Source organism: Theobroma cacao, chromosome 5 (genome assembly GCF_000208745.1).
Source record: "Theobroma cacao cultivar B97-61/B2 chromosome 5, Criollo_cocoa_genome_V2, whole genome shotgun sequence".
Taxonomy (NCBI): domain Eukaryota; kingdom Viridiplantae; phylum Streptophyta; class Magnoliopsida; order Malvales; family Malvaceae; genus Theobroma; species Theobroma cacao.
In genome coordinates this window covers 24,319,135-24,337,729 of record NC_030854.1, presented here as the reverse complement: position 1 = coordinate 24,337,729, position 18,595 = coordinate 24,319,135, and the positions used below count along the sequence as shown (strand labels likewise).

At 35.0% G+C, this 18,595-nt stretch overlaps 3 protein-coding genes across 5 annotated transcripts; all 3 read left to right on the top strand.

Moving 5' to 3' along the window:
• Nucleotides 559–7,748, top strand: LOC18598800 (trafficking protein particle complex subunit 3). Its single transcript, XM_007028488.2, has 6 exons — nucleotides 559–745; nucleotides 840–908; nucleotides 1,353–1,450; nucleotides 4,270–4,369; nucleotides 5,452–5,634; nucleotides 7,359–7,748. Exons 2-6 carry the CDS (start codon nucleotides 852–854, stop codon nucleotides 7,479–7,481), a joined length of 561 nt encoding a protein of 186 aa, XP_007028550.1. The 5' UTR covers nucleotides 559–745; nucleotides 840–851; the 3' UTR covers nucleotides 7,482–7,748.
• LOC18598799 lies at nucleotides 8,410–8,844 on the top strand. Its single transcript, XM_018120718.1, has one exon. It carries the CDS (start codon nucleotides 8,653–8,655, stop codon nucleotides 8,797–8,799), a length of 147 nt encoding a protein of 48 aa, XP_017976207.1. The 5' UTR covers nucleotides 8,410–8,652; the 3' UTR covers nucleotides 8,800–8,844.
• LOC18598798 (pentatricopeptide repeat-containing protein At2g35030, mitochondrial) lies at nucleotides 13,724–17,462 on the top strand. Of its 3 annotated transcripts, none has more exons than XM_007028486.2 (4): nucleotides 13,724–16,306; nucleotides 16,661–16,756; nucleotides 16,949–17,152; nucleotides 17,257–17,462. In XM_007028486.2, the coding sequence occupies exon 1, from the start codon at nucleotides 13,851–13,853 to the stop codon at nucleotides 15,744–15,746; it is 1,896 nt and encodes a 631-aa protein (XP_007028548.1). In that variant the 5' UTR covers nucleotides 13,724–13,850; the 3' UTR covers nucleotides 15,747–16,306; nucleotides 16,661–16,756; nucleotides 16,949–17,152; nucleotides 17,257–17,462. The 3 variants fall into 3 exon arrangements, with proteins under 3 accessions (XP_007028548.1, XP_007028547.1, XP_017976183.1); XM_007028485.2 differs by having other exon boundaries at nucleotides 17,244–17,462; XM_018120694.1 differs by having other exon boundaries at nucleotides 16,949–17,462.

Genomic DNA, 18,595 nt, shown 5'->3' with positions numbered 1-18,595 from the left:
ATGTGAGAGGTTGAATGTAACGTAAAAGTGCATCTCTTAGCAACAAAGGCTTTGTTGGATTGAGTGGGGAGGATGTCACAACCCATGAGTTCAGACTAGTCCAGGCAAGCTAAACAACTTAACAGCTTAACAAACAATAGCCCAAGCAAGCTAGGTAGTCCAGGCAAACTAGACAACCCAGATAGGTTAGACAACAGGTCCGCCTGTGCAGTGTAATCTAATTTAAACTCTTAGATTTGTTAATGTATATTTAAGTTAAGATGTAAATTTACTAGATTAAATTAAGATTTAGATTTAATTTGAATATTATGTTTTTAAATTAAATTAAATCTCTTATTTTATATTATCTTAAATAAGATCATTCTTGTTATTTGTAACACATATTTTATTTCTTAAAAACTCTCTTTTCTTATTTTCTTTTACTTTTACTATTTTGTGAGTTTTAAAGCTTTCGCACGGGATCAAGCTTAAATTTGAGCAGGCACGTGACAATAGCATTCCAGAAAAGAAAAAATACGTTAAAAGAGATAAAATAACCTTTGTAAAAAAAAAAAAAACCTTCATATACTGATTACAGAAAAAATCGAAATTCAAAACAGAAAACTCTCTTCACTTCTTTGTCGTCACAGCCTTACTCTTCCCCTGCGTAGCCACAGGCGTTCTTCTTTGCCGCTTCTGCAGGCCACCGCCATAGCCGCAGTCGTTCTTCTTCTTCACGGCCTCTCCCTCTGTTTGAGCATTTGCAGTTATTATTTATTTCGGATTTAAGTTATTATAAAACTTCGCATAAACTTTTTCGTAGTTAGATTGAACTGAGTTTAGGAATTTGAATTGATTAGATCTTAAGAGAAATGGCTCCTGCGGCTCCTCGATCCGGTGATGCGATCTTCGCCAGCGTCGAACGCGTGGTAAGATAGAACGCCACTAAAGAATTCTCTAAATTTTCTAATTTTCTCATTCTGTTTGGAAATTGGAGGAAAAAGAAAAAGAAGAAGAAGAATATAGCGCTACGTGCTTGGAGTCTGGTCCCATTTTGTTAATTTTATTTCCTGTTTTCTCGTTTGAAAAATTGCAAAAGAAAAATAAAAGAAACATTTTATACATAAAAGTTTTGACGGTTCGATTTCGTTTCATTTTCTTTTATCATTTTGATTTGTTCTTATGTCCTGCATCAGTCTTTATGACTAGAGAGAAACAGAGAATTTTATGAATGGAGGGGATCTGGTTGTTCTAAGTTTGATTTAAAGAATCTGTATAATATATTTTTGGCAACCAAGTGAAAAATATACTGCCGATTGTGTTGCTGTATATAACTGATATGTTGCTGATTTTTGGAATTTGAATTGGTGTAGAATGCAGAACTATTCACTTTGACTTATGGAGCAATTGTCCGTCAGTTGCTTACTGATCTCGAGGAGGTTGAGGAGGTCAACAAACAGCTTGATCAAATGTACACTCTTACCTTTCTACAAACATTTTTCAGTTTCGTTCGATAGTTATTGTCTGTAATCATTTGATCAACAGATGCTTTTACGATAGGTTTCATGTCATTGTTCTGAAAGTGGGATACTTGTTATGTATTTGATCATCTTGATCTGCTGATGATTGACTATATTTTTTATTATATAAAAAGGTTACTGTATTTGAATACTGCTATCTTTTTTATCATGATAGTAGCATTATGCCAACCCATTAATATTTGGGTTCATCCATGCATCGTGTATGCGATGAATCTATGAATATCTGCATGCATCTTTGTTTTTCTCTCACACTCATTTAGACCATGCAATCTTTCAACCGGATGCCATGAAGGATTGTCTTGCGAACTCAATTAGTTGACAGTCCCTGGAAAACTTTTCTAGTCCTACATGGAGTGCAAAAACTTTATTCTGCATATACTCCAAAATATTTTTGATCTTGCTGGTGGGGGAAAAATTGAAATTTACTTGGTACGCTTAAGGGCGACAAACTTTAAATCGAATGAATTGTTGCGTGGGCTATTTATACCAAAGGTTTACCAATCATTACCCATTGCTGAAACATGAGAAGCTAGGTAATTACACTTGGATGGGAGCAACCAGAAATCTTGCTGTCATTGTTTGATTTTGATACGCAAGAAATTGCTGTTCATAAAAGTATAATGAGAAAAGGGAAAAGCTGTTACAATATGGTTGGTTCTTCACAAAGTTTTTGGAGCTTTCTACACTTTTATCTTGAGTTATTGGAGCATTCTAAACCTGTGTCTTCAATTATATTCAATAGTCAAAACTATTTCTTCAATCCTCATTCATGTCCATAGTGAATTTGTATTTTAGTTAATTCTCCATATCAATAGTTGCGTAATCTTCTATATATAGTAAATGGATTGTTTGCAGTTATTCTTAATTAAGCATCATGTGCTTACCATTAAGAAATGCAAATGATTATTGTGATGGCTCTAAGACAAGTTTAGATACCATTTGATTGCTGGGAAGAATGTGTGCCCTATTATTTATTTATGAATTTAGATGACCCGGAGATTACGTAACTCATTGACATGTTTCTTTGGAGAAATAGTGATCTGCTTCTGGTGTTAGGGGATACCATGGGATTCATTTTGGGAGGAATTTGGTGTAAGTAGAAGGAAGCTTTGAGGTTCATTATATTCTCCAGTGGGGATGGGAGGAGAATCATTTACATGATGAATTTGGTAAGGGGAGACATCATTAGCATTGTATGCTTCTTAATCTGATTTCTATTTTTTTTTTTCTTTTGAGAACTGGGATACTGGTTTTGTAAGAACAGTGCAAAATAAGGAGCTAGAGTAGATAGTTGATTGTTTTCAACTGGTCTCTTATTTGTTGTGTGGAAGATATAACAATCAGTCAAAAGGCAAAATTAGTTTTGGGTTAAATTTCACCATAGATGTGGTGCAGAGGCAGGTATAGGGATTGAGTGACGGTGGAAAAGAATCAACCACAGTTCTGTTGAGTAGTAGTTGTTAGACTGTTCTGTAGTCTGGAAATATTAGTTCTGCTGTTTCTTTCTTGGTGCTTACTAAAGGGACTTAGATATTGACCATCTGATGGGGGAAATTTGGAGTGGATAGGATGTGATTTTGATTGCTGCACAAGGGATGGAGGGAGGGGGCAGGCATCATCTTAGTAGTTATGTACTTTTGTTTAGATTTTTGACTGAATTGAGTGTCTCTTCCTGGTTGTGTTTTCTTCTTTTTAATCTGTCAGCTAAATTTATAAACTTGATTATGATGAGATTCAACTATCTTAATCTTGTTTGGGTTAATTGTATATTTTGTACCTGAACTATAGTGAAACTGTTGATTTGGTAAAGTTTAAAAATTTGCGATTAAGTACTCAAACTTTATTTCTGTTAAACAATTTGCACCTTTCACTAACACCATTAGTCAAATGGGTAATGTGGCAAGAAAACAGCCAATAAGAATGCACTATATGTTTAAAAATACCATGTCATGTTTTACTTTTTGCCAATTTTTAATTTATGAAATTAAAAAATGAAAGAAAAATTAAAAAGAAAAATTTTGGATTTTAGAAAAAATGAGGGGAAAGAGAGGAAATGAGGAGAGAGAGAGGGAGAAGGGAGGGGGGAGGGTCGGATGGTACTGATTGGCTGGTCCGAGGCAGATCAGTAGCGGGCTGACCCTCCCCTTACACCCTCCCTTCTCTCTCTCTCTCTTCCCTTCCCCCGTTCCCTCTCTTTCCCCGATTCCCCTCTTTTTTTTTTTTTCTCGAATTTTTTAGCAATTTTATTCTTTTTTCTTGTTTTCTATTTTTTTATATTTTAATTTCGAAAATAAAAATTAAAAACAATTTTTTATTTTTTTTCATTTCAGAGATAAATTTCAAGAATTCTTTTTCCTTTTTTTTCATTTTCCAAAATTTTTAATTTTTACATTTCAAAAAAAAATATTTATAAAAATAAAAATGTAAAATGACGTGGTATTTTTAGATACATAGTGCATTTTTATTGGCCCACTTCAACCATTTGAATAACACCGTTAGTCAAAGGTGCAAACTTTTAATGGAAGCAAAGTTAGACTACTGAATTGCAAATTTTTGAACTTCAAGTATGAATTTGGCAGTTTCACTATAATTTGGGTACCAAATGGATAACCTTTCTTGTTTATTGCGTGCGTAATGAATTACTAGGATTTCTCAATATTGATAGCCTTTTATTTTATGTAATTTAGTTAAGAAGTTGATTACATGTTGTCAAAATTCAGACTGCTTAACTACTTATATTACTTTGCAGGGGTTATAATATAGGAATTCGACTAATTGATGAGTTTCTGGCAAAATCTAATGTGTCCAGATGTGTTGACTTTAAGGAGACAGCAGAAGTGATTGCAAAGGTCTGCTATTATTATTAGGTTTATATTGCAAAGGTCTTTCATCTGTTTCATCATAAGTCGTACTCTTTGTTGTTTTGAAGTTGGTCTCTGACCTTCTGTTCACAAAAGCTATTTGGAGTAGTGCGTATTTTGCCTTATGTTTTCTTTAAACATTATTCATTCCTTCTTATTGGTTTTGAGCTGAAGAAAAACAATGAGCAAAGAGTAACTGGCAGATTGAATTAATTGATGAACATGGATGGAATTGAACTTTGGCTTGATCTTTAAATGTGATTAAACTCGTCAGATGATGTAGGATAGCTAGATGATTAGGATTTTTGACAATTTTCTTATCTGGGTTCTTGATAAAACGAAAATTGAAGAAAGAATAAGTGAAGAACACACCTAAGGTTGCTGGAAAAAAATCTGATAATAATTCTCTATATTAGTAGAAAGAGTAAATTAGATTAGATATATATAGAAAGAGTAAATTAGGACTTAGGACTTTAACAATTACTTGGACTCTAAATAGGAAACCTACAAACTTAATATAAAACAACACTCATACCCCATCGAAAGATGGATGCAGTAGCTCAGTAGGAATATCCTATTTGACTGAGTTGCTTATCTTTTTGCTTTTCTACCAGAAACTTTATCTATTAATGTTAACTGCTTTTTACAACATGTCAGCTGGATCACTAATTTATTTTCTTCAATCAAGCAGATCTAGATTATAGGCTATGATTAGTAAACTGTTATGTATGATATTAGGGACATACTTGTTCTGTGGAATCTAAATTCTGAAATTGAAAGAAGACAATAACACGTGCATGAAAAGATGGGAAAAAACTCTTCAATAATCATGCATATACATTTTTATGAACTGGATGCCCTTTTTTCCCCCTTTTAAGTTGGATCCTTTTATTGTTTAATGAATACAAGTGAGCTTTTGAAAGATTTATGAATATTTTTACATTGCCATAGGTTTGAAATATTTGCTGGTCTTGTTTGTGCTGAAGCCATTGAAATATCATCTTAGTTCTGTTTTTAACAATTATGAAGTGGCCCCAAAACTTGTCAGTCCTAATGAAGCTTCTATATAGGTGGGTTTCAAAATGTTCCTTGGGGTCACTGCATCTGTTACGAATTGGGATGCTGATGGGACCTGTTGCAGCATTGTTTTGGAGGATAATCCCCTTGTAGACTTCGTAGAGCTTCCTGATACATGTCAAGGTCTCTACTACTGCAACATCTTAAGTGGAGTCATAAGAGGATCCCTAGAGATGGTTAGTCTCATCCTTCTATTATATAGTTTCAACTTTCAAGACTACGATCCTGTTTTACCATTTTGCATTTAGTGTGATATTAGTTACGAAGGTTGCGTTGCTAGCCATATGCTGATTTGGCAATTCGTGTTTGCTTGTTTTACCCATGTTGTATAAACATAAGTTGTTAGCAGTTATATGGGTAAACATGAACACAATATGATTAATTAAACGTGTCAAGGTTTTAAAACGCACTTGGATATGTTTATTAAATGCATAACATGAGACAACACGCTTAACATGTTTATGAAACTGGTCAAATTAAATTTTATATAACATGACATAATTGATAACTTGTTTAAATGTTTAACATGATAAATTGAATAATTTTTTGTTAATAATGTAATGTTAACATACATAGAAATAAAATATAATTCTATCATTCAAATTTAGAACTAATAATCATAAAACAGCTATAACAAAACAATAATCCATCAAACATATGAAAAATCTATTGACATCAACATAAGAGAACCATAATAAAATCCAAATAATATTCATACTCCATCAACATAATAAAACACCAAAAGTTAAGGGTGAAGACTCCCTCACCACGTCACATATCATTCTTGTGCCACAAAATCTATTTATGAATAGAAACAATATATTAATAAAATTGGATAAACTTTACATCCTAACGTCTGGCTCATTGATAACTGCATGATCTCTTTACTTAAAGAGTATGGGTTTGAATCCCCTTTTTCTAAAAAAGAAGAAAAAATTTATATGGTTTTACTATACGGGTCGACACGGTAACGCAATTAACTAAATAGATTTTAAACGAATTAAGCATGTTTGACACGTTTAAGACACAATTGTCGTGTCTTAAATGTGTTGATACAATTAATACACGAAATATGGTTACCTTAAATCCAAACTCACTTTTTTGTCATGTTAACATGTCATGCAAAATTGTCAGGGCCAGTCATTTGTTATTTTATTTTCATTAATATTTGTGTAGGACATCTATAAACCCAACATCTCTTTTATCTTTTTGTTTAAACCCCACACTTCTTTATCTTTAATAATCATAAATGAAAGTCAAGAACTTCTTAGGTATTGTATGCAGTGAATTATTCATAATTAGTAACAATTCAATTGCACCTGAACATTTGGCTCATTAATTAGTGCATGATCTCTCTGCTTAAGGAGTATGAGTTCGAATTCCCTTTCTCTCTCAAATCAAAAAAAAAAAAAAGAAGGGATAAAAGTATTATATGTGTACTGACAGTTTTAACCTTGCCTACAGAATTTATCTTGTGTTGTATAGAATTTCAACCTATGTTTTATGCTACCATGATCGAGGGAGAATACTCACCCTTGCATTTAAGACTCAGTTGTATCGTACAAAGGTTCAACCTATATTTTTTATAAAGCTTGCTATTTTAAGTCTCTGATACATCAATCCAGATTATTGTTTAATGCCACGTGTCAAACATTAACCTGTATATTCAGACCATTTATGGAGCAAATAATCCATTCTTCTATTTCTTAAAAGAATAGGAGGGGGAAATAGAAAATACAGATAGATTTCCGGTTGTTGGTTTATAATATTTAATTACTGAGACAATCAGGAGTTGCTTGCACTTAGTTGCCTTATTATCTTCTAGCGCTAAAGCCCCAACTCAAGCTATCGGTGTCATCCTTGTCATTTTCATCACTATGCAAATCTCTTGTTTGTTCAGGTGTCAATGAAGACTGAAGTTACCTGGATCCGTGATATGCTTAGAGGGGACGATGCATATGAGTTGCAGGTGAAACTTTTGAAGCAAGTTCCGGAAGAGTACCCGTACAAGGACGACGAGTAATAAGCGAACCTAGGCCTTGATGTGACAATGCACACTTAACCATAATATTATTTTTCCTATTGTCCTCAATGTCTTCATGAAGAATAGGAGTTGAAAAACACTTGACTGGATATACAGTTGCATGCCTATTAAGGACCAGAGTGGATTTTCCATTTTCATTGAAGGATTAGGTTATCCATTTTCCCAATATATAAATGTTATTAAGGCTGCCGCATTTATTATGTTTCATTTCTCTGTTTATGATCTGAGTGGAATTTGTTTTGGGTTTGTCTTTGTCACCTTGTTTTTCTCGTGCTGCTAAACCAATTAATTAGCACATTATGAATTTTTTTATTAGTATTTTGTGAATAATTTTTATTTTCATAAAAGACTAAACTGTTAATTTTACTCAATAAAATTATAAAAAATATTAAGTAGAAATAAATAAATTTTAAATTAAGAATATTTTAATAATTTTACGAAGTAATATTAATAGCATAATTCCTTGAAAAACAAAAATTATCCATAAAATACTAATTGAGAAGGTAGATAGCCAAAAAGGTAAAAAAAGGAATCACAAGTTGAAATTATAAGAAATATAGATAGAGTTTATTTATAAAATTAAATAATTAATTTTTTAATTATTATAATTAAAAGTTCACAAGGTAATATGTTCCTCATAATATTTTAATTTGGGAAGCTTTTACATTACTTGTAATATTTCTAAATGCAATTATTTTTCGGAAATTAGAACAAATTTAGTAGACATAGTTGGACGGGAGAAGCTTTAGCAAGGGAACAATTTATTAGGACACGCGGCCATCGCGTCACTATCTTTACTTAAACGCACTGACAAGTTGAAAGAAAAAAGTTTAGCTTGGCGGAGGGACAAACATGATGCAAGTTGCATTGTAATGTAATATATATATATATATATATATATATATAGTGGGAAATGACTGACGAGGCCGAGATTCTTGACTGGCCACTGCATCTCAACTAACACAAGAAACAGAAAACCTCCAGCCGACGGAGTGAATTCGTGCCTTTAATTTCACTTCACCTCAACTGGATTCTTTGAATGTGCTTCGTTTCTTTCTACGAAAGGCTTCAGATCCTCAATTTGACAAAACCAATAATTACATGTTAGTTCCAAAGGGCAACAATCACAAGGAAAGAAAACGAAAGCGAAATGGCAATGCCATGGGTCATGACTCTATGGATGGCAGAGATGGTTTGGATTGCTCTAAGTGGATGGGTTTCTTCATGCTTGACGATTGCTGATGAAGTTGCTGACTCTCTCAGAAGTGGTGATATTGGTCCCTTCCATGTTGGCTGAACTCAGCTTCTCTTTTTCTTCTTCTTTCGATCAAACCCACTTCTCCGGTTTGTTTCCTTCCTAATTCTCACAAATCATACTTCTTTTCATCTTCTTCTTTCTTAATTGTGTATAGGATAACAATCAAATGGTTTTTTTTTCCCTTAAAGTTCTGAAATCTTTGTATGCTATAAGACTTGAATGTCCTATGTGCCCTTATTTGGTTATTGCTTTGGCTTCTTCCGTGCTTATGTTCTTCATAGCATGTTGAAATGCTTCTTGGTTTTATCGTTATACTGTTATCGTGCTTGTAGCTTTGTATGTTGAACAGAAATTTTCGTTTGTTTTTTTTCCATTTAATCTTTTCAGTTTTGTTTCTACTCTTAATTTGCATCTAAATTATCTGCTCTTCGAGTTCTCATGTTTCCATAAATTGGTCTGTTAAGTAAACGAACCCTAATTCAGGTCGGGAAACTTACAAAATTTAATTTAATAAATAAATAAACTAGAGGAGATTTAGGGACGGAAATGGATGGGGCATTAGGATAAGATTGGTCGGAGTTCATATCCTTGGCGCATCGTGCCTGATTCTACCGTGAAGGTTTAATTCTGTTATTCACATTAGAGATATTCTAGAGCTGATTACAGATAGCTTTTATTCAGCATACAAGTTTATAATGGAACCCGTTTAGAGATACTTATTCATCTCAACTATGATCTAGCCGCATGATTCTACTTTTCTTTTCTTTTCTTTCAGTTATCTACTAATCTGATATTTCTTAGGATCAAACACCTCTATAACAAATTATGAGTTTCGAGAATATATTTTGTTTTTGAAAAAAAACAAAGGTAAAATATAACACAATGTTAACATTGGAAGACTTAAAATATGAAATTTATGCTTTTGGGCATTTGTTGGTTCGTAGATTGATTGTATATCTGCAAACTTAATGTATTGGTTGCATGTCTGCAAACTTAATTACAACTACTGGGCTTCATTACCTAGTTTTAAGGTGACATTTGTCTGGCCTTCATAGTTAAAAGTGTCACAAATGCCTTACTGTGTTAATCATTGGGCTTGAAGGACATTGGCAAGCTGTTTTGAATGCATTTCTTGTAAATTCCTAGAACATTAGGACGCAGAATGAAAGATCAAAAGTGCATGTTTGATTAGGTTAGACCTGGCTGGTTGTATGGTTTGGATTTTTTTGACATCATTACCATGGTCCACTTCATTTTTCAGACACCAAGATGCTGAAAAAGTTGCTTAGTGTGGATTCCTGCACAAGTAGGGTGATGTGAATCTTCTCATTTCCTGGTTTTCATTCTTACACCTCACTTCTTGTAACAGCTTTGGTGAAAAACTTCAAAAAATGTAATCTATTAAATATGAAATAATACCTGTGCAGCTTGTTAGGAATTCTTCATTTTATCAAGGTTAAACAATATTGTGACCAAGTGCCTGAGAAAACATTGGAATTGGAGTTCACATGCTTGAACTAAGGTTTTTGATGCAATTAAATGTTTATTTTTTTTCAAGAACTATAGATTGAAGGTTGTGATGTGATTTTAGTCCCTTTAAGTCTAAGTTGATGAATTTGACTAAAGTTGTATGGGAAAAGATAGATGTGCTTAAGCTCGGTTCTAAGGGCGTTAGAGTTTTATATAGGTGACTATGTTAACTGTTCACTATGTTACCGTCTAATAGCATGTGACATTGACTACACTGGTACTTTTTGGCCAAGACTTGATACATAGGCGCTCACATGCATCTTATAATTTAATTTGCAAGTATGGAGAGTATATCATCATTGCCATTATCAAATTTTGTTTAACTCTGCTGAACTGTAGGTCAATAATGCTCCTTACCCCTCTCATTGCCAAATATTGCTCCTCATTATTTTCCCCCCCCTAGAATCTCTGGATACATGAATTTCTGTTAGTAATGTAAAGAGAATTGGATAGGGGAGCAGCAACTGCTTGGTATTGTTATAGAGCCAACTTTGGAAATTCCTTGCAGAGTAATCTAGATGAGTTTAGTGCTACCTGCCTGGTCTGGTTTATTCTTCCTTAATTGATGGATCACTTTCATATGTTTTTCTGAGCTTGTTGTGGGTGTTGTGATGTCCTTCTTAGGATAAATTTATTTGAATCTGAGTGATGGCTATTCAACTTTTTCCTTAGTTTTTTTTTTTTTTTTTTTTTTTTTTTTTTCTGGGAGGAGGGGGTTAAGATTTGAACTATGTGACTCCTCTTTGGATGTAATGCAAAATGAGTAAGGGTTCCCACATATTCATGGACAGATGTACATTAAAAAGTTAGTCCAAGAGAATAAGCTACATTGTGTGACATGGAACATCAAAAACTTAATAGGTAAATCAGCAAAGGTGGAAGTATAATTTGGAGAAGGATTAACATTGTATGCATTCAAAGAATTTAACTGGGAAGGAGAAAGGCCAAAGGAACTTGAAGACTTGGGGTTTTTAATTTGGTAATCAGGTATGGATAAAACAAGTAATAATGCAGTTATTATCATGAATAAGATCCTGAAGAATGGTCTTGTAGATGTTAAAAGATATGGGAATAGTAGCATGTGTATCTAATTTAAAGGGGAGAAATGACCTTAATATTGTTATTGTATATGCACCTCCAGGTGGGATTGAATAAGCAATTCAAGATAAAGTTTTGGAAAGACTTGGATTTGTTGATCTATAAGATTTCTCAAGAAGAAAGGATTTTCTTAGGGGGAGATATGAATGAGCATGTCAGGAAGGAGGCAAAGGCTTATAAGGATATTCATGTAAATTATAGTTTCAAAGAAAGAAATTACGAGGGAAAGACTTTTGTTATGGCATCTTGCTTCATGATAGCTAATAAATTTGTAATAAACAAGACGAGCAGTTGATCACTTATATGAATAGGGCATCAAGTACACAAATAAATTGTTGTTTTATAGGACAAAAGAGATCAAACCACCTGTGAGGATTTTGAAATCGTCTATGGAGAAAGCTGGGTTAACAGACTTCCTAGCAGATCCAACAAACTTCTAAGTTTGTTCAACTTGAGAGTTTTTGGAAGATTAGTGGTGATCTCAATGGTGGAAATTTCTTGTCCGTTTTACTGTTAATCTCTTTACCTCATTAGGAGGTAAGATTCTAAGAGTTGCAATGAGGTGAGATGAGTTTAATATTTTTATGACAAAATTGCCGCACTTTATTGGAAATATTTAGTACAAGTCACCTTATCTATTAAAAGTCGCAAATTGATTCCTTTAAAAGGGTAATTTGGGAAAATTAACCTTCGATGATTATTAATTTATTTGCATTACGTAAATTGATATTATCATGATTATTGAAATATTTTGGGAATACCTTATTTTAATGCAAAAATACTATGAAAATGTAGTGTTTGGTAATGCAGGATTTCCAATTGCAGCCAATATGACCATATATGGTTACTAGAAATTTTTATTACTCTTGTCCATGTGCAGTGCTGTACTTATGTTGTTTAACTTATGTTTGCATGCATAGTTTTCCATTTCCTTCTTCCTGTCCATGCTTCTTCCCACAATTAGCACCTTTTAGAGTTTTGATACGCAAATGTGACTTGGAACTTTGTTGCAGCTATGCCAAGCTGAACAGATAAAACATTTATTACTTAGCCGTTGGTAGAAACCAACTTTAATGGAGATGATTCCTTGTAAATCAAATTTGTATGTTAAGTACTCCTGTTGTGGTGATGCAAGTTGGGGTGCTAAACTTATTTTCAATTTGTTTAACATGTTCTGGTGTCCTAAATGTTGCTTTCATTAATTGTTTATGATAGTGGTAGAAAGATTTGTATTTGCTTCAAGTTATACAGCTATCTTACTGAAAAAAGTAACATTGTTATTTATATCTTTGCAGGACAAACCTAAAGGAAGAATTAAAGAGTTCTCTAGGGAACGGTGAGTTGTACAAGGAACATGATCCAAAGGGCGAAATCATATTTAATTTGATTGGTTGCGGTGGCTTGCAATCTTGTTTATTGGTTTTATAATTTGAGTTTGATAATGTTAGTCCAGCTGTAGCAGAAAGCTACATGGTTTGGTCTTTTTCTTTGATAGGACTACTGGAGGTGTGAACACCATACCATACATTGTACAGAAAGACAAGTTTTCTTCAAAAATATTGCCGTGGTCGGTTTGAGTGGCATTGATGGAAGGCCCCGCCTCATACCTTAGATGAGTTTTGGTGCTACTTCATCCTAACATCACTAATTATAGTAATTTTATACAACTGTGCATTGATAATGACAGTATTATGTCAATTTGTAATAAGAATAATCCAACTACCAATACGTTTGCTTTGCTTTATCTCATGCAACTGTATCTATATACATGTAACAGTATTCATGTGAAACTCCGCTTTAAACTTTCTATGAAGTTTTAGTTATGTAATGCACTGTGAAAATGCCATTCGCAGACATCCAAGGATGCCATCTTGAGAAATGGTGATGATACTCAATAAAATCAACTCTATTGGTATTTAGAAACTTTTCAACTTCAGCAAACTGAGCATAAATTTGCTTTGTTTTCTGTGTCCTTGTGCCTAAACTTTATACAGCTCTGAACCCACCATCCTATCGTCAACTCTTTACTTTGGATTGGAATTGCAGTGTTAGAAAGCAAATTAAAATTTTCTGGAGAGGAGCTAAATATGGTAACTTGGTCATCATCGGAATTGAATGGAAATGTTATCAAATTTGTGTACAATAAACGTTATTGGAAGGTTGAGGGAGCAAGTTATTGTGTTAGTTTTATCTATATGAAGTTTTGTCAAACTTGACTTGGTAAAATTCTGTAACAGCAAATTTTACTATGAAATTTTGCTACAGTATATATATATATATATATATATATATATATATACACATATGCTAAAGGCTTAAACTATTTGATGTTTGAATGTTGATGTGATATGCAAAAAGGGGCGTTGGCTATGCTTGTCGATGATTAACATTCATAATCTTTTGTCTCAGAAACAGAAATCAGTTATTAACAGTTAATATCCAATTCCATCGGTTTTAGGGAGATGTTGGTCATTCCTCGAGCATCAATTTCATTCCGTTATTTTAATAAATTAACCATTCTACTAAGCTTAAATGCTCTCCATTCTGTCAAATCCAAAACTACCATACCTAGTATCGATTACAGCGCCAATTCAAGCGTGGCACAATCCAATTGGCTCATCACCAAGCTTAGCACAGAAGGTAAAATCAGCCAAGTACGGAAACTGTTCGATCAAATGCCTGATAGAGATAAAGATGTAATAACTTGGACTGCACTGATTTCTGGGTATATCAAGCTTGGCTTGATTGAGGAAGCAAGGAGACTGTTCGATAGAGTTGATTCAAAGAAGAATGTGGTAACGTGGACTGCGATGCTAAGTGGTTATATGAGGTCAAATCGAATTTTAGAAGCCAAGAGGTTGTTTGACGAAATGCCGGTTAAAAATGTTGTATCTTGGAATACTATGGTTGATGGATATGTGCAAAATGGGATGGTTGGTAAGGCTTTTGAATTGTTCCAGGAAATGCCTGAGAGAAACGTGGTGTCATGGAATACGATGTTAACTGCATTGGCACAATGTGGAAGGGTTGAGGATGCAAGGGGATTGTTTGATAGGATGCCTAAAAGGGATGTTATTTCGTGGACAGCGATGGTTGCTGGGTTGGCGAAGAATGGGAAGATTGATGAGGCTAGGAGGGTTTTTGATAGGATGCCTGAGAGGAATGTGGTGTCGTGGAATGCAATGATCACTGGGTATTCTCAGAATATGAAGTTGGATGAGGCTTTTGAGTTGTTTGAGAGGATGCCAGAGAGGAATTTGTCTTCCTGGAATGCTATGATCACAGGGTTTATTCAGAATGGGGAGTTGAAGAGGGCTGAGAAATTGTTTGATAAGGTGCCACGTAAGAATGTCGTTTCTTGGACTACTATGATTACAGGATATGTACAAGATGAGCAAAGTGAGGAAGCATTGAAGATTTTCTCAAAAATGATGGCAGAGGACGGGGTAAAGCCCAATGAGGGAACTTTTGTGAGTGTTTTGAGTGCATGTAGTGACTTAGCTGGTCTCTTTGAAGGACAGCAGGTTCATCAGACATTAGCTAAAACAATTTATCAGTGTAGTGAAATTGTTGTATCTGCAATTATTAATATGTACTCAAAATGTGGGGAATTGAATGCTGCTAGGAGGATGTTTGATGATGGCTTAATAAGCCAGAGGGATGTGGTTTCGTGGAATGGTATGATTGCAGCTTATGCACACCATGGGTGTGGTGGGGAGGCTATCAGCTTGTTCAAAAAAATGTCTGGTTTTGGTTTTAAACCTAATGGTGCTACATATGTGGCTTTGCTTTCTGCATGCAGCCATTCTGGTATGGTGGAGGATGGGTTAAGGTACTTTGATGAGCTTGTGAGAGACAAGTCCATTCAGGTCAAGGAGGACCACTATGCATGCTTGGTTGACCTATGCAGTCGAGCAGGGAAGCTCAAGGAAGCCTTTGAATTCATTATGCGGCTTGGCACTAAACCATCAGCATCTATTTGGGAAGCTCTTCTTGCTGGATGTCATGTTCATGGGGATGTGAATTTAGGGAAGCTGGCTGCAGAAAAGATTTTAGAGACAGAACCAGAGAATGTAGGCACTCACATGTTGTTGTCTAACATATATGCTTCAAGAGGAAAATGGAGGGATGCTGGTAAGGTAAGGTTGAAAATGAAGAATAAGGGATTGAAGAAGCAGCCAGGTTGCAGCTGGATAGAAGTAGGGAATAAAGTTCATGTGTTTGTGGCTGGTGCCAAGTCTCGTTGTCATGCCAATCTTCTTTACCCATTACTGTGTGAACTTCATGCAAAAATGAGGAAGGCTGGAAGTATACCAAATAATGATTATATGAAGGATGATGATTTTCTGGTGATATGAGTTTTTTATCTGCTGATGTCTCTTATAGAACAATATAAGGGATTACTACCAGAGATGATTTTGGAGAAGGAAAGCCCATTTTATGGTCGGTGACATTCATTTGTACTACCAAACAAAGTATTTATTGCCATACCGGTACTAGCAAACACTAGATATCTTATAAAGAGGGTACAGTTGCTATTGTTTCTTTATCTGCACCAGACATAACAGGACATTGTCATACATAGAGAGTTTGTGCCATTCTTTCCCATTGCTGCAGTCTTTGCTTGTCTATTTTGCTTTTTGCAAGGAAAAATTCGTGATATCTTAATGTTTGTAGCTCAAGAGGAGATGAAAAAGAAGAGGATTGGTTCCAACTAAGTGTTGGTACATCTAATTCAAGCTTTTTTCTAGAATATGCTACTATCCTTAGCAATGGCCATGGCAATAGCAGCATGAGCAGCAATTAAAGTACTTCCCACTATTTGTTTTTAACTTTGCTTCTTTTGGAAATGAAGAAATATTCCTTAAGTAGCTCCGGATGACATTTAAAAAGATGGCACTATCTTGCATAGCTAAAGGTTCTTATCATTCTCCTTGACTGCCAATCAGCCTTATATGTTTCAGCTTAATATAGATGTGCATTTACTGTTCCTGGATTTCTCATTTACTTATTTGCTACCTTGAAAAAACTGAAATCGATTTGGGAATAGGCCACAGTATTCTTGAAAATATATCTGAAATCTTACAAATCATTATTATACCATTTTTTAAAATTTTTCTGATGATTGGTAGAACTCTTCACCCAGCCATTGTTTAGTGGTGAAGTAAATTCACCAATCGGCTTGAGTTGCATGAAAACGCTCAAGCACGTTTGGGAAGATAATCAGATTGCTTGAGTTTTCTTACCTGATAATATTGCTTACATCTTGCAGGATTGGGCTGATTGGCAAGCATGAAAGTCATGTCCCTGTGTGGTCTTAGGATGAGCATTGCCTAATACTAACTCATATTTGAAATCCTGTTGGAATGTAAGTTTGGTTTCGATTCCTACCTTTCTATTGAGGTGCTATTGATTAACTTGAACAGAGAGATGTATCCTGTTTGTCTGAAAATTATCTTATTCTTTTAGTAATGTTTTGTCATACTTTCCCTCCAATTAAAGACCTGTTTAAATCTTGTCCATCTGTTTGTGAAGCTGAAGTTGAAATCTTCATTTGCAGGTCTGCTCCTTTGCAATTTCTATCTACTTTCTTCTACTAACCACTGCAAGTGCTTGCTGCTTTGGGCATCAGAAGGATTATAAGTAGGGGGAGAAAAATCATCAAATTGGTGTCAAATGCCATGTCAGAAGGTTGACAAATTCAAGCACTTTTTTGAGGAGTTGATGCATAGTTGCTTTCTGTTTGCTCTTCCCATTGTCTAAGGTAGGACCCAGTTGAAACTCTTTTGAAAATCATATTCGCTTTATGGTGCAAAACATTATATATCTGTTGCTGCACTTTGTATTCAATGTAGCAAATGAATCCAGGACCAGAATTTGAAACGTAAGAGAATTAGGGATGAAGAGGAGATCAAAAGTCAGCCCAAGGGGTGGTCTCCCAGCTTCTTAAACCGGGGAATTGGCCCAAGCTGTCTTTGACTTGAGGTCATTCTATGGTCAAGTTCATTCAGAGTTCAAGTCATCTTGATTCTTGGTTGCTTCAGGTTTGGTTTGTCTCAAATCTTGGTTATGTTCTGCACTGTAGACACTAAATTAAAAAAAAAAAAAATGAAATGATGATAATGAAAAAAAATGAAAGAATGAAAAAAGGAGAGAGGTACAACTGGCAGGGTGCGGACGCACCCTGCCAGGCACCTCTCTCACCTGCCAGACGCGAAAAATTCACGTCTGGCAGGGTAGTGGAGCGCCCCCTCCAGAGCCCAGAAATTGGGTATAAATGGGAGGGGGAGAACCTGCAACAGGAGGGGGGCAGCTTTCTAAGCAATGGAGAGCAACCAAGGAGCAGAAAAATAGAGAAGGAGGGAGAGACGTTCTGCTGCCGGTTCAAGAGGAAGGAGAGCTGGGCAGAAAAATAGAGAAGGAGGGAGAGGTGTTCTGCTGCCGGCAAGAAGAAGGAGCATCGAACGGAGGAAGAGAGAGAGGAGCGGCGGCTGGCCCGGCACTAGAGAGAAAGGGAGCAGCAACAGTGAAGATCTGACGCGAGGGGAAGGAGCACCGAACGGAGAAAGAGAGAGAGAAGCGGCGGCTGGCGCGGCAACAGAGAGAGAGGAACGGCAGCTGGCGCGGCACCAGATCTGCAAGTGACGCAGTGCCAGCGACAGTGAGGATCGGGCGAGAAGGAGAAAGGGAGAAGAATGGTGCGTGAAGAAAGAGGGAGGGTCCAAAGCTTTAAAATGGCACCGTTTTGACTCACCCCAAAACCCCTCTTGATTACAAAACGACACTGTTTCGGTGCTGGAGGGAGTGGCTATTCATAACAAGTAAAAATTTTTTTTTTATTATTATAGATATATTGTCTTGATTTTGTGGTGCTAAGTTTGACTTAAAATATATATATATAAAAAAAAGGAAAGCTAATTAGTTCATTAGAGTATTAATTTAGTTAAAATACATACGATATTTAGCAGATTGTTTGTTTAAAAAATATATATAAATAAGGGAAAGGATGAAATGTGGAATATATTTACGAGATACATAGTCATGAAAATTTATGTAGAAATAATAAGAGTGAAAATAAATTAGGAAGAACTAGAATTAAAATACGATGAAACAAAATATGGAAAAATCAAATTAGGTGAAAAAGGTAGAGAGAATAAAATAGGAGAAGATAAAGAACTATTTAATATAGATAAGATAACTGCTCAAT